The 16,518-nt window shown below is 34.6% G+C and overlaps 1 protein-coding gene across 1 annotated transcript; it reads left to right on the forward strand.

Annotated features, from left to right (window-relative positions):
- Positions 1 to 201: 201 nt before the first annotated feature.
- Positions 202 to 15,770, forward strand: LOC123566380 (carbohydrate sulfotransferase 1-like). The gene is made up of 6 exons (XM_045360406.2): positions 202 to 552; positions 4,156 to 4,218; positions 4,771 to 4,966; positions 10,039 to 10,122; positions 10,830 to 10,945; positions 13,349 to 15,770. The coding sequence occupies exons 1-6, from the start codon at positions 399 to 401 to the stop codon at positions 14,029 to 14,031; spliced, it is 1,296 nt and encodes a 431-aa protein (XP_045216341.2). The 5' UTR covers positions 202 to 398; the 3' UTR covers positions 14,032 to 15,770.
- The last annotated feature ends 748 nt before the right edge of the window (positions 15,771 to 16,518 follow it).

The following is a 16,518-nucleotide window of genomic DNA, read 5'->3' on the forward strand; positions in this document are numbered from 1 at the left end:
ACACCCTTCACCACATGCGTGAAAAAAAGTATCAAACCACGCCCCCTGGAATAAAGGAGAGTGACAAGACATATCATCAGATAACTTACTGCATAACCGAATGCTTCAGGGGGTCCGGTAAACTAAATTTAAGTAACGTATAGCCTTACTTAAGGTAGAATACTACGCATTCACTTGTTGTGCGACCTGTTTACCTGTTTAATAGGTCACACGTACACACGATACCATCAGTTTAATTACCTTGTTTAAATTTGATCTGTTTTATCCTGTAAATAGTTCTGTTATTGTATAGATATGTATGTTAACATCAACCGATAATACGCTAATGGTTTTTTCTAGCGTGTAACAGGAGACATTTGCAATCGCGACCATGGTCCTTAAGATTTGCATATGAATAAATGAATTGCAGTTGGACACTTAACATGGTAGAATTCAAAGTGTATTCTGGGCGTATGAAAACAATCATGCGTAAAATCTGCCGCTGTTTCTCAACTCATCTTAGGATATTTGGATTAGCGTGTGTTATATTTCTTTTCTTCTGGATCTATCAACGTAAGTGGCTGTTTCATTATTCAAAAACTTAATTTAGTAAAGAGGTTACACGCGCTGTCTTCGTATACCAAGTTCATAATTGTAATTGAATAGCCACAGGCGCTTTTATGTTACAAGCATACCATTGTTTATATGCCAGATATACACTCAGGATAACTATCGCATTTTTTTTTCTCTGCAAAACTGACCATGTGTAAATGTCAACAGCCATAAATATTAGTGTATGTTAAACTAGGACCTGTCAAAAACGCGTTTGTTATCTATAATGGAGACAATAGATTCATGAATTAATATAAATATACTGTCTGTTGTTTCTTTATCTTTTTCAACTTATATCTTACTAAAGATTTAAACTCTACTTTTCAGATTATTCATCATAAATAACCGTTTTAACCCGAGTCTAAATAAATTTAAATTACATTTTCTGTTTGTTGATGATCATAAAGATAAAAATTATATGATCATTTGTGATAATATTACCTTATTTAGTATTCTAATGGCGCACAGGTGAATCGTCTAGACGAGGTAATAAATAAACATTAAATTTTATTATATGAACTATAAATAAATGAAATCTGATAGGCCAGGATATCAACCTCAGCACTCAAAATACCACGTGATATGAATTTTCGTATTTTCCCTTCGTATCGCAAAAATGGCTTTGCATAAAATTAAGATACAGTTACAATTAATATATTCCATCAGTCACATAACACGTTGAATTGAATTAGCCGCTCAAATAAAACAGTTACGGAATTTTATCAACTCATTTTTTTTCTAATGCATATATAATATCATACTGCACAGTTGTAATTATTATAAACTACTGTATAGCATCATGAGAAACCCGTTATCGTAAACTAATAGTGTCAGGACAGTGTATTAAGAGCATTGACGGCAAAAATGCAGTTTTTTAAAACAGGCTGAAATTGTTACAAATGCGTTTTATGGTCGTCACTTATGCTCAATACATGTTAAAATGCTAAAAATATTCGCTAAACTTAATCAGGGGCGGGATAGTGGATGAGAGGTCCTGACCATAAGTGTCTTTGGCTTCGAAATACCGTTCTTATGCCCAATCGGCTGAGCTATATAGTCGCTTACGATAATTTATACTAATAATTTATATTTGTAATTATTATGCTTTGTTTTACCCATAGAAGAAACTTACTCTGTTTTAAGCCTAGTGCCACTAAGAAAAAGCTATATATGTACGAATTTTAAACATAAAATCAGCAGCAATGTAAGGACAGGGCCCGGGCCTAGGGGGCTCGTGCAACCCCCCCCCCCCCCCCCCCCCCCCCACGACTACATTTTCATAACTGTATTTCAAAAATGTCCAGGAGGGAGACCCCTTGGGAAGACTCCCCACCCCCTCCACATACCTTCCCGCACTCGGCGCTGTGCGCCTCAGCGGCGACGTCTTCATACTAGACTCGCCCCCACTCTCCAAATCAACTAGTTCAGGATCCGAGCCCGAGGACTCCAGTTGATATTTGGCGAACCGTGAGAAGTTAAGCACTCGAATCTATACAGTATTTGGCCACATAATTGATTTTTTTTTCTATACGTGAAAATACGATAATTTCCGATAGAAAGCCATGTAAAAATTAAACGGAGAACCAATATTTTCAAATCGGTCTAGGAAAAAAACAAGCACAGGCCATTGTCTTTTTACAGTAAGTGAGTGAGTTGGGTTGTACGGCGAATCGACACAAAATGGTCAGATATCGCCGAGAAGAAGTTATATTGAAAACGCCAATTGTAAAGCATACCTAAAATCATTTATGTAAAAATGTAAAGCATAATCTAAAATCATTTATGTAAAAATGTAAAGCATATCTAAAATCATTTATGTAAAAATGTATATACATGTACGTATAAATATATACGTACGTTAAAATATCAGCTGCAAACATAATAATATAGCAAAAGATTTGACAGGCTGAATTTCTCTCAGATTAATGTTGCTTTGTAAAAACGGTATGATAAAATTCTACAATCATGTCGAGGAACATTATTTGTTTCGAACTGCCGAACTACGATTACTCTACTTCTACAAATGCCCGATTATATTTTAATTATTAAAGTGAATCTATTACCATTTGACAAAGAATTCTGGTATGTAAGTGCCAAGTGCGAGTGTAGGACTTGTTTTGTTCAAGCATTTTTATATAACTTCTATTGTTTCATTGATCTGTTGATAATAGATAAAATCTGTTTTAATATAATTATGTTTAATGCAACTTTTTGAAATTTTTTAATAAAACGTGTCTTATTTCGCAGGGAGAAGCATCAAATACAGTACCACTGGCATTAAGAGATTTTAACAAAACCGGTCCCTTCCGACAACATAATTTGAGCCGTGCCATGAGAAAACCAACATAGTGGCTTTGCGACCAGCATGGATCCAGACCAGCCTGCGCATCCACGCAATCTGGTCAGGATCCATGCTGTTCGCTTTCAAAGCCTTTTTCAATTAGAGAACCTGTTAGCGAACAGCATGGATCCTGACCAGACTGCGCGGATGCGCAGGCTGGTCTTGATCCATGCTGGTCGCAAACCCACTATGTTGGTTTTTCATGGCGTGGCTTAATTGTTTTCAACGACTCAAAAAAGGAATTGAAAAAAGTGGTCTTGTAAATTTATAGGTCTCTACATCAAGCCTGAATGTATATTAATCAGATATTTTTATGCTGTTAATGGAAATTACAAAATGGGTAATCTTTGATCTTAACAATTAGACTACACGGCATATCTAGAAAGTGTATTTTGTTTTACAACTAATATCATCACGCTGTTTCGATCATGCACTGACAAAGCAAGATTACATACCATTCAAGAAAATTCAGTCTGTGTATATTCCCAGTTTCGGGGTATAAAGCGAACAACAATGTTTAAAGGTGGATAATCAGATTTTGGCCATGTAACGGATTTGTTCGAAACTTTAGCATCTGATCATTTACACTCATTTATGTTCACTTAACACTTAATACAAATTAGATTTTCACTAGAGGTATCTTTAAAATTTCATTTCCCTATCCTGGTTGCCCAACCAAGATAGAGTTATTTTATCATAAGTATAAATTTGATAAACATACTTTGCCTAAGGAAATGTATAAATATTAGACATATTGTAATATATTTGTAAAATATTTGCATTAAAAATTATGTATTTAGATGGAATTCATTAGAAACGCAAGTTTGAAAAATTATTATTACCTCCCTTCGCCTATCTTGGTTGCGCAACAAAGATAGATTGGAAATAAATGGATTCAGAAGCTACACACAGCTTTAAAACTTGCATTTTGGTTCAGATTGTTCATTAGTTGATATGTCTATCAAATGCAAATGTAAAACTAGACATTGTATCGAAATAAAAAGAAATACCCAGCTTTTTATATACTTTCATATTAAAGGGAAGTAATTACAAAATTTTATAAAAATAATAAAATATACATTTCAAATAGGAATCTAACTCTATGTAATCGGCCTTTTTGTTCCTTAAATAATTCTCTACCAGAATATACAAAAAGTAAAAAATGTCATTAAATGTTGATTAAATGTGATTAACCACCTTTAAAGAATGCATTTTTTTTTCAGAATATCTAAGCTACCGCACACTGATAACAATGGCACAGCTGAGGAAGGATCTTATTATACCCCGTGAGTATAGACAAATGAGCCGTGTCATGAGAAAACCATCATAGTGACTTTGCGACCAGCATGGATCCAGATCAGCCTGCGCATCCGCGCAGTCTGGTCAGGATCCATGCTGTTCGCTAACGGTTTCTCTAATTGTTACAGGCTTTGAAAGAGAACAGCATGGACCTTACCAGACTGCGCGAATGCGCAGGCTGGTCTGGATGCATGCTGGTCGCAAAGCCATTATGTTTGTTTTCTCATGGCGCGGCTCAAATAATAAAACACGCTAATCACTACCATCAACCTTAGATTTTGATGAATTTTCATTGAAAACTGATAAAGTATGTTCGCACAATGCTGCTTATAAGTCACGTTACTTATTCAGAACTCGAGCTAATAAATGACTACTGCAAGAAAAAATGATATCTGAAATCCAGTGTTTTTTGGGGTTTGGTCTTGCGCCAAGTAAAGACAAATAGAAGATATTAACCTGTCTTTTTTCTCCTGTGTGATTCACTATAGTAACATTACGTCCTATACTTTTTATAATAAATCCATTTAATTATTTTATAGCCTTTGCTGAACAGGAAAATGGCAAGCACGATATTATTCTAAGTGCATATATGAACAGTGGATCAAGATTTACTGGCAGACTACTTGGCTTTATCAACCAATCATTCTTTTTCTACGAACCGCTGTGGAAGTTCACTGTCTGGGATTACTACAAGCCCCCTGATGTACGATGTAGCACCACGGAAGGCTCGTGTAGGTTAGATATTATTCAATTTATATGAATTTATAATCACAATAACCAAGCAAAGTACATCTTTATCATGATAACATGTTTGTTTCTACGTTACATCTTGTAGATAGGTTGCCATTTAAAAAAGTTAAGTAAACATTATATGGACTGAAATAGTGTCAAATCAGGTGAGCCAGTCATATGCAGTATTGGTATGGCGAACAAAACACTGATGGGCTTTCATACAATTCGTGTTGCTAATTCCGCGAATAGGTGTAATTCTTAAAGGTTTCTGTAAATGTAGCTGCATGTATGACATTTGTGCAAATGTTTGTTTCCCCCCCCCCCCACACACACACAGAATTTGGCTTACACGGCTTAGTATAACCGTTTCTCCACTTTAACAAATATTGTTACATACCGAATAAGTTGCATTCACTAGTATTGACATATAAATATTTCAGTTTATGGGATCAGGAAAATGATGAAATATCATTCTGTATAACAGTTCAGCGTAAACCGGCTCGAGAATGAGATAGGGGTGGATGAAAGAAACTGCATATTTCATTCCCGATTTCATCCATAATGAGTTATCATCAATATTTACTTGGTGTTCTAATCAATCTATTAAATCTGTATTTCGTGACAGGAAATAACTGTGTTTAAACTGCATCATGCAAAATATATTTTACATACCAGTAAACTTAAGTTTTGAAGTCCTATAAAATTACACCAGGCTATTCACATCTATTTCAGTTACATGCTCGATGTTATTTGCATCTGTTTCATTTACATTTCAAAGATTATACAATTATGAAAGTTTATTGAACTTTTATTGAACTAAAAGTTGATTAACACCTCTCCTATTCATCTGGTAATAAAATGTACTGATTGATGAGTAAGGATGCACTGCATATAACATCATGAACATTTTATTGCAAAGTTAGCCTGTAAGCTTATCTAAAAGTGAGTTTTCCCCTCACGAAATGCGTGTCATCCGTTGTTTAACATTAATTTCTTAAAATGATATTTCTCCTACACAATTTAGCCAGTTTCAGCTTTATAATAGTTGATTAGTCCTAAGGCCACACCAAATTGAAAAGTTGTTCATCGGATTTTTTTTTCTGAAAAAAAATGAGGCGGCGAGCGAACAAATAATTCAAATATTTGTTTGGTTTTTGAGAAAATCGGGAGCGAGCGAAGAGCGAAGAAATACATTTGTCTTCATTTGGCCCACGACTGACTAATAAAAACCTTAAAATAGAATGTATAGCTCTTTTACATTAAAAAATAATTCTCCAGGGATTGAGAAAATCTGACATGCAGACGCACAACAAAGCGAACTCGTGAAAAAAGGTAACAACATTGGCATAGTGTTCAGTGTAATCAAATAATGTATGCTTTTGAAAATGCTGTTAGAAAATATGTAATAAACAACAATGCATAACCTTAAACCATACTTATCACATACATAATTATGTGACTTGAATATTTACTGCTATGAAAATGTAGCATTTTTAGCTGACTTTAAAAAGTTTTTGATACATCAAATATCTCTGTAAGTGTTACTAGATCTATTAAAGCTTTTGATTTGAAACTTAGAATAGTTATTTACTGTCAAAGTCCACACCAGGAGAAACAATACTCTTATATCTGAATTTAGACAGAGTTATGTCCCTTTTAACATTGAATATTTTTGTTTAAGTTTTATATAATGACCAATAGGAGAGATAGTGTTTGTACACAAATCCGTTGTATTTTCTATTTTTATAACTGATAAGACAGTCATCGGGTGGACAGACCGTCGAACGTCCATGTTTTTTGTAAACAGTGATGTTTTTCTAACGGCCTAAACTTTCTCAAAACACAAATTATATCAATAATTTTTTTATCAATGGAAAGGTTATAAAGCAAGCAATTTATTAATTACTTTTAATTATTATTTCGAAATAAAATGGATTAATTATGAACGCTTAACTTACAGTGTTTTCCTAAAAGTTTTGAACATCACTATGCCGCTATTAAAAGTATATGTCATTTAAAACGATTTTCATTTTAAAAAGATATTTGAATACAAAAATATGAAAATTATAAGTATTTCAAAACTTTTTGAATTTTGAAAATCCATAAATGAACGAAAAATTTATTAAAAATTAAAAATTACGATCACATAGTATTACACAAACGATGTAAAAACATTTGTTTTGCCCACCACCAGATAAACAGATGTTAATGTGTGAAGTCACGGCGATCTCTCCTATAGCTCTGTTACTTTCAAAGCTTCTGACTATTATGCCCCTTTTACTGGCAAAGCTCTGATTCAGAAAAGTCGAGCATGAGGTCTTATGTACAGCTCTTTTTCTAACTTTAAACTTTCATAACATATTAAATTTGTTGAAATAAAGTCTCAATTAAGGTCTGAAATGGAGATTAACGTGCAATAACATTAGTCTACTAAATGATTTGAAAATCGAAACTGGTCTGAAAACAACTCATAATGTAAATTCCTTACCCCACCAACTTTCGTACATTTGGACAGGAAAAACAGAAAACAGATAAGTGACATGCATCAATAAGTATTTACCCTTACCAAAATAATGTAGATTGATGTAATCAAATAAATTAGTATGTTTTTCTTCATCCAGTTTTCAGTGAAATAAATCGATTTTTATGCCCCCGAAGGGAGGCATATAGTTTTTGAACCGTCTGTCGGTCTGTCGGTCTGTCAGTCTGTCTGTCGGTCTGTCAGTCTGTCGATCTGTCAGTCTGTCCGCAATTTTCGTGTCCGGTCCATATCTTTGTCATCATGGATGGATTTTCAATAACTTGGCATGAATGTGTACCACAATAAACGACGTGTCGCGCAAGACCAGTCCGTAGCCAAAGGTCAAGGTCACACTTAGACGTTAAAGGATTGTGCATTGATGGGCTGTCGTCCATATCTTTGTCATCTGGATGATTTTAAACTGCAGATGTGACACAGTAAGACGCGTGTCGCGCAAGACCAGCTCCGTAGCTCAAAGGTCAAGTCACACTTAGACGTTAAGGCATTTCATATAGCATTATGGTGTCCGGTCCATATCTTGCATTATGCATGTTTAAAATAACTACGCATGAATGTGTGACACAGTAAGACGACGTGTCGCACGCAAGACCCAGCTCCGTAGGTCAAAGGTCCTTAACTCTAACATCGGCCATAACTATTCATTCAAAGTGCCATCGGGGGCATGTGTCATCCTATGGAGACAGCTCTTGTTGTAGCATGTAATTTGATAAACATTTGAAGAAAATGGCGTAACTGCATAAAGGGGAAATAACTTTAATGTAACTAAATGTCAGTGTTATGATATATCATAAACGATGTGTGCGTAGTATGTATTTAATTTTATTAAAATTTATTTGAGAACAATCTGGGAGTGGAATTATAAGCATTTATACACTTTTACGTCCGTAAAAAGTAGCGCACCAAAAAATTTTGGCATGATTTTTTTCAATGGGGCGAGCGCAAAGCAAAAACAAAAAAAAATATTTTTTTTTGTGTTTCTGAAAATATACGAGCGGCAAATCCGATGAACAACTTTTTAATTTGGTGAGGCCTAAGGTGTGTCTCTTTAATACCCGTTTAAGTTCGAACCCTGGTATCCTTAACAATCAAACTAGGAACGAAAATTTCAAGGGCTTCTAATCAGAAATTGCTGGCCCCATTTAGATAATTTCACATAAATGTTCCTTGGGTGATCCTTGATAAGACTGGTTTGCCATAATCTTTATGGGGAAGCACGATTTTATTGAGACTTTAATACCTTTCCTGTTACATTTTATTATAAAATTCTCCAACTCTAGACTTTTTTTAGGAAAGAAAAATCATAGAAATAATGAGTAGATTTTCATGAAAATTGGCCAGAATATAAAATGTGTTTATTACGCAACAAAACGATTGCCACTTTACCGATATACGCATTTAATACAATGGTTTTAAGTAAGTTATACATACTTGTTCTTTGCAACATCACGTGCTATACGTTACGATCTCACTATGTCGTTGCATTGCGAGAACTATGATGAAAAATTGTCAAATAGTTCTATAAGTTTCCACATTCCTGTTACATACTACGATGGAGTGTACATCATTATATTCGTATTATATTGGTATTCATTTACATCTTTATTTAAGAAATAATTTGTAGCAAAAGAGTGCTTTAACACTATCTATGTACGATGGGCGGTTATATGTCGGGCGTAATAATTGCACGAGGGCGCAGCCCGAGTGAAATTATTTGTACGACGTATTACCGTCCAAGTGTATAAATAGTGTTAATACACTCTTTTGTAGACTAGCTCCTAGACAATGATATATCTTTTTACATTTTAATGATTGAATGTAGTGAACTGAGCCAGTCTATATCCTATGTCCAATATCATATAATTTCAACATCAGTCCTGTGTGAAAATCTCTAAAATAGACTGGCTTTTGTCTCTATGAAATTGAATTTGCCAACAAGGGAAAAATATAGAAATATAGTTATTATCAATCTAGTGGCTAGTCTAACTCTTTTGCTATAAATTATTTCGCTTCTAATATGCCCTTAATCTAAAACAGTAGATAAAATATAGAAGCGCTCTTTCTGGGTCGCAGCAAAAACTTTGACGTCACCGCACGTTAACGTGACGTCATTCTAGCGTTAGAGTGTTTTAACAGAGACGAGCATATTAGAAAAAAAAATATTTTGCATAGACTTTCCGATTATTTATAGTTTATATTCTTTTACATTCAAGTCGGTTGTCCCAATACAGCGAAAAATAAAAATAATATTTTCACTGCTTTGAAACAACAGAAATATCAACTTTATTTCACCGACGTATTCCGGTATTTCACTGAAAAGAACAGAAAATAACTTTTCAGTTTGCTACAGATATTGCTATTGAATTTGGATACCATTCATGTAGAATTATCTTCTTAGAGCGCTATTTATAAATATTTAAAAAGTAATTGATACCTTTATCAGTGTGTACATGTCTCCTTCAAACATAACTTTAGATTTGGTTAATCTGTTTTAATATTTACAAGTTTATTGAAAGTTGCATTATATCTCTTTTAGAACTGTGCAGACTGAGAGCGAAAACGAGTTCTACAAAGACCAGTTTGAAAAATCTAAAGAGGCTATTGTTGCAGGTATACCAAGGTCAGTACCATTGACAACAAATAAGCATTTGTTATTAAACAGTCCAGCTTGTTAATATCATTTGCACAGTAGATTTTCTAACTTCTTCAGATACATGTATCTTGAATCAGGCGATCAGATTTGCCTGTAATTGTGACAGAACGGTTTAACAGAGCAGAGGCATTTGTAACAGGTTGTGAATGTTACCGACATTGACCGATTAAAGCTGCTACTGACGGGCTGTTAAAGAAGGCTTTGTAAAGTGCATCAAATTCGAGAAGGAACGTCTCTCTTAAATAGATGCAATCATGCATTAGCATAATCTTATTGTTACAGTAACAAAGAATTTTATAAATCATATTAAAGTGCTCTTATGGTGATATTTCCATTGTAAATCAAAGACCTTGTAGTGTTATAGCGTTTTAAAGAGAGATGGGGAAGATGCGGATTTACATGTTAACCTTGAACTCAAGCATGTTAAATAACTTGACAGTATATGATTAGTTACTTAGCGAAATATACCCACAAAATTAATGGTGAATCTGATTTAGATGTTTTAATTATTTCACTAACATGGACAACAAACATACTCCTACAGAGTATGACAGAACAGGTAATACCACCATATCGTTTACATTGACGCTTATTGCTGCAATAGAGCATGAAATCTCAAGACGGGCATGAAGAGGTGATTATATCTTGTGCAAAGCATTTCCTTTTAACTTCAGTGATACACAGCCAATTGAATTGATGCTGCATGTGTTGTCTAGTATATTCGGCTGTCGCCTTGTTCACATGAAGAATGTTATACAAGAAAGAGTACACGATCATGCTGGTTATGCAGGTATAGAACTAGTTTTTTTGTCATTTAATTTAACAGGTATAAAGGGCAACACTTGTGCATTTTTAAAACGTAGTCTTTTCAGAGTTCATTTTGTCTTGCACTTAATGGACAAGCAAACCTGAAAATATACATATATAGTTATACAAGTTTGATAAAAACGTTTATTCATTCTTTCATATCTTTGTGATTATTATCTTAAAGATAGGGATATGTTACTTGTATGACCTTTAGACCAAAACGTCTTGCATAAATTACAAAAACACAAATAGCTGCAAGAACATGAATGCGCATTCATCATCTGTGAGAAACTGCAGTTTTGATTGTCGTAAATAACATGCTTTCGTTCCAAGAATGTCATTCAAAACCCAATAAAGGTCTAAAGTCATAGAAAAGCCTTTATTAATTGTCATATTCGCAGTAATATTTAGATTTATGAAGAATGTATTTTCTCAGTAATTTTAAATCAAGTCAGTGATTCATGGAATTATTTGCATATAGATTTATGTCTCTCTGCAAATGAGGGAGATATATTGATTTTGTGTTATCTGCCAGTCTGTTTTTCTGTGTTTCTATTATGTCTGTCTGTGACAAAATTCTATCCCGACTAATGCTCTGAAACAGTTACTGCTGGTGGGAGTTCAATCAAACTTTGTGGAAAGGTTTAGTACCAAGGCTCGTTCTGCATACATGTAGCATTTTTTTTTTATATTTATCTTTGATGGAGTTATGAACCTTTGAAAAAAGTTATATTTCTGTATGCTTACATTGTAGCGCCGTTACATATACAATTTGGTTCACCGCTTTTAATAGGCTACAGGTAAAATAGCAGTATTTTGGTAAAAAAATATGCTTCCTTTTCTTTTTCTTTTCTAGAAGCAAATATATGGATATCTTGTGGAAAATAGGTCTACGACGGAGTGAAAATCTAGAAACTGTATCAAAATTGATCTGAAGTAGCTGAATTTTATATGAAACAAGAACAATTTCTTTTATTGGTATATAAGCCTACAAGAGGCAAATCGTGAAGTTTTCTCAGAGTGGCAGTAGACAGAGCGGAACTTCATAATTCAATTTCTAATCACGTATAACGACGTTTGGCCACAAAACAGAGAATTGCTTTGAGATTTTGGACCAAATTTTGAACACGAGGTCATAATTTCGCCAAATCGGGTGCCTTTCAAATCTCGCATGTATGATTTAGACATAAAATCATGATGATTTTGTTAAATCCGTATTTTGTTAGATGAAGCAGTGCTTATTTTACCTTCTGCGCATGAAAACATTTGCTAAACTCATATAATACACTCGAAAAAGGCGAAAACTTACACATGAGGTGACATTTTTGGCCAGAAAAACGGACATGGGCGGCCTCGGTAAAACGCGAAATTCCCGACTTTTACATATGATTTCGGAATGAAACTGCGCAGATCGTCTTTACTGAAGGTTTTCTGAGAAAAAAATGTAACAGTACATATTGTCGAAAATTAAATAAAAAGTTCGAGTTATAGGTTATATAGCAGTAATTCGGTTAAAAATGTACTTCCGTGGTGTAGTCGAAAACAGTCCCTAATAAATAGATCCTAATTTTCTCAATTTTAAGCGCATTACGCGTAAACCGGTGACCAAATGGGCATTATTTTACTCGTAGAATTCGAGTTGTTCATTCGTTTACTCCTATTCCTGAAATGCGGCAACATGAGGGTACCTGGATTCAGTTGACTTGCATTTCACTGCATAATATTCAACACCCCTTTTCCTTTTCGTTTTCTTGAACGAAATGTATGGATATGATATTTTGTCGAAAATAGGTCTACGATGGAGTGAAAATCTAGAAACTGTATCAAAATTGATCTGAAATAGCTGAATTTTATTACTTCTTTTATAGGCATATAGCCTACAACGGAGTACTAAGTCCATAGTTATGTGCCCTTGATTTTCAAAAAAATGCCATATGTCTTAATTTCTTAACCATTCTATTTATATATTAGGCAGGATTTTTATACCGATGAGATATCTTTCAGGATCGAATATGATCAGATTAGTAGGCTAAGAGACATTGCAAACTCATTTATCCTGCCAGTTAAATGAAGCGGCATTGAGAACATGTGCTTTTAAGAGTGAACTCAAGTTATATATTACCCGAGTTAATGAGAAATTCAATGAAAACTCACAAAACTATGGTGATCATATTTTTCTGTATTTCATTAACTTTAAAATGACAGGCCAATTAAACAGAAGTATTCGGGAAAGCTTGATTCCATTTATTGTAGTAGAAGTGAGATACTGAGGAGACCGTTTAATGAAGACAAGACAAAGAGCAGTTAATACACGCGAATATTTATTATGGTCATACCCCATATCTGCATTACTCATTTACATAACATGAATTATTTATGTTCGCAGGTCCAAGCTGGGAGTCTTATAGAGCATGTTTGTCTGTATTCAATCCAAAAAGTAGATGTTTACGTCAACTGGAAGATATTTGCAGAAATAAAACACACAGAGTTTTGAAAGTGCTACGACTCTCTTTTACAACTTTTAAACCTTTGATGGAAATTAATCCGCGATTGAAAATAGTGCATCTAGTCAGAGATCCACGGGCAATTATTCATTCGCGGCTGTATTCGAGATTTTATGCTATAACTAACCCGAGAAAGAATGAGTCGTTAGAAAGGAATCTTTGTGAGAAAATGTTGAATGATATTAATGGAGTTATTCTTCTCAAAAAACATTATCCCGACAGAATAATTGTGTTATATTATGAAGACTTGATAAAAAACTTACATGTTAGATTAAAACAGATTTATAGTAAACTTAATTTGACATATATCCGTGAAGAAGCGGAAGCATGGAGTAAAGTAAAAATTAATCTATCACCACCAGAACTGGGAGGTAATTTCACAAGAGACAGAAAGAATGATAATGCATTTTGGTGGAGAAAGTTCATGTCTTGGGACGAAGTGCAAAAAGTAGATGCTCACTGCAGAGACGTGTATGAAGTGCTTGGGTATAAGCAACTTAGTGAAAGCGAACTACGTGATGTAAATTTACCAAGTTATGAAATTCCTACATTTCTAAAACTGTAAGATTTACTATTTCATCACAATATGCATATATAACAAGATAACAGATCTCTTTTAGTTTAACAAGAGGGTCATCATGACCCTATACTGCTCTGGCTCAAATGGTACATGATGTCTTGGTAGGGGACCTCTACACAATGCTATATACCAAATACCTAAGCTTTGGTCCTTGACGTTAGAGACTCTATGGGTGAGGCCAATTTGACCACTGAGGCATGATGTGAATAAACTTGGTAGAGAACTGCTACACAATGTTTCAAGTTCAATGACTCGAGGCTTTAGACAACAAGATTTTAAAGTTTTTCCTTCGTAAGTCGATGTAAAACAAGTAAAACCCTGGACAGGACCAATGCCCAGGGGCATGATTTGCACAAAATTGGACCACTGCACAAAGCTACATGCCACATATCTAAGTCTTGTGGTTTTAGAGAAAAAATTGTTTAGGGTTTTCTTATATAAGGTTATGTTAAACAAGCGAACCTCGGGGCGTATCCATTTTTCTGTGAGGCCGATTTGACTCCACGGGCATGATTTAAACATCGTTTATTGAAGACCAGTAGAAGTGATGCATGCCAAATATCTAAGCTCTGGGCCTTGCAGTTTTATAGAGTAGATTGAAATTTCTTTTTGGGTTGCCATAACAATCGAAATTCTGCGTGGAATGAATTTTTGTAATAATTTTGGTAAAGGATCATCCTAGGAATACCCAGGCCAAGTTTCATCAACCTCCGCCAAGCAGAGTAGATGCCGTTTGAAGAAACGTTTTGAAGGACTGACGCACTGACAATAGCTCAGCAATCGCCCTTTTTCGACACACTGTTTATTGACTTTTGACGTCGTCGTAGTTGAAGTAGTTTCGTTTTACACTGACTCAATTTCCTTTACCATGAATTTCTGTACCATAATGAAGGCTAATGTCGCCGAAACGATGTTAATAAATAAAGGTGGTAGTTATCACTACTTTTAATACATGTATACAAAAGTATAATAGTGACAGTATTTTGGTATAATTTACTTTGATCTCTTGGCTTAAAATTAACATCTTATAATTTATAAACAGTTATTGTAAAATCGTATTATTGTGAGATAAATATAAACAAGTAAAAAATATAAATGTTTGTCCCACCTTTCTAACAAATTGGAATGAAAGAACATCTAAATACCTCCGGATTTCCCGATGTACTTTACTTTCAGAGTGCTTCTCTAGCAAGAGTATGCACCACATTGTTAGCCCAATGTCATACACTGGAAATCATTCAAATAGTATTCCGACCAGTCACACAACACAAACTATCGACCGACGTTTTTAGAAGGCGTTGTGTAATATCTATAGAAAGTTATATTTTTTGTAGAATGTGTATTTTTCCAGCATCATTGTCGTTAACGGGATTCTTTTCCGTATTCTCATCTAACCTTCTTTATAACATTTATTACTTTCAGTGAGAAAAGTATGGTCTTCCAAAGAAATGATTTGATTATTTTGGCTCAACAATCACGCCAGATGTTCCCTGTATTTGGTAGATCATACTGTTAAAGCAGGAAATGAACTGTAACATTGGCACTTACATTAGATCAGTTTGTTTCCATTTAAATGAGTTGTAAGAAAAAACCTTGAAAAAACTCGTCTTACGCCCTGGGATGTCACGCGCTTTAAATGACGTCAATACAAACTACTTTTAATTTAACAAACCTACGTCAAAGACGAGACAAAATTAAGTTGTAAAATAAATAAGAAAAGACAATTATTTGTTTGTTCTCTTTTAGCAATTTGGTAAAAAATGTAATTAAGTATGAAACATTCGAAAGAGAAAATACTAATAAAATAAGCCGTGACAAAATCGGGGAAGCTGCACAAGACGGGCCAGGTGGTGATAAGGGGCGGACATTTGAAGATCTGAGAATGACCCATTCACATTCGTCTTTTGTATATTTTGGATTTCCGATATTGCTTTTTTTATTGTCGCAAATCTATTTTTTTAACCAATCAGACGACTCTTTCAATAAACATTTGGCTGAACCATCAAAATAGCTTCGAATGTCACAGGGTGAGAAAAATATGCAGTCAGTCCAGGCTCGAACCAGGGACCTCTCGCTTACAGGGCGAGTGCTCTATCGACTGAGTTAACCGGCTGCCTGACACATATTCTCCCCTTACGTGACCAAGTCCGTACCGTGACATATAATACCTCTAAAAACACGAGGGCGTAGTCATGTGTGGTCGTCATAAGATTTATCATTATAAACATGAAAAGCCCAGGCTAGATAGATTTTTATACTTCTACTTTCACATACAATATGTTGTAAGTAAGGCTCTGATTGGCTAGCGGAAGGGTCGTCAGAACGAGGCTATTAATAGCACGTCTTCAGATCCAGTGTGCGTAGCGTTAATTGGAGATGTACTTTAGTCAGATTGCATTCGGCTACTAATTTTGATTGACAAGCTAAAATTCCATTTTAAGCGTTGGTACTATCACGTGGAGAAGCGTACTT

Source organism: Mercenaria mercenaria, chromosome 8 (genome assembly GCF_021730395.1).
Source record: "Mercenaria mercenaria strain notata chromosome 8, MADL_Memer_1, whole genome shotgun sequence".
Classification (NCBI taxonomy): Eukaryota; Metazoa; Mollusca; class Bivalvia; order Venerida; family Veneridae; genus Mercenaria; species Mercenaria mercenaria.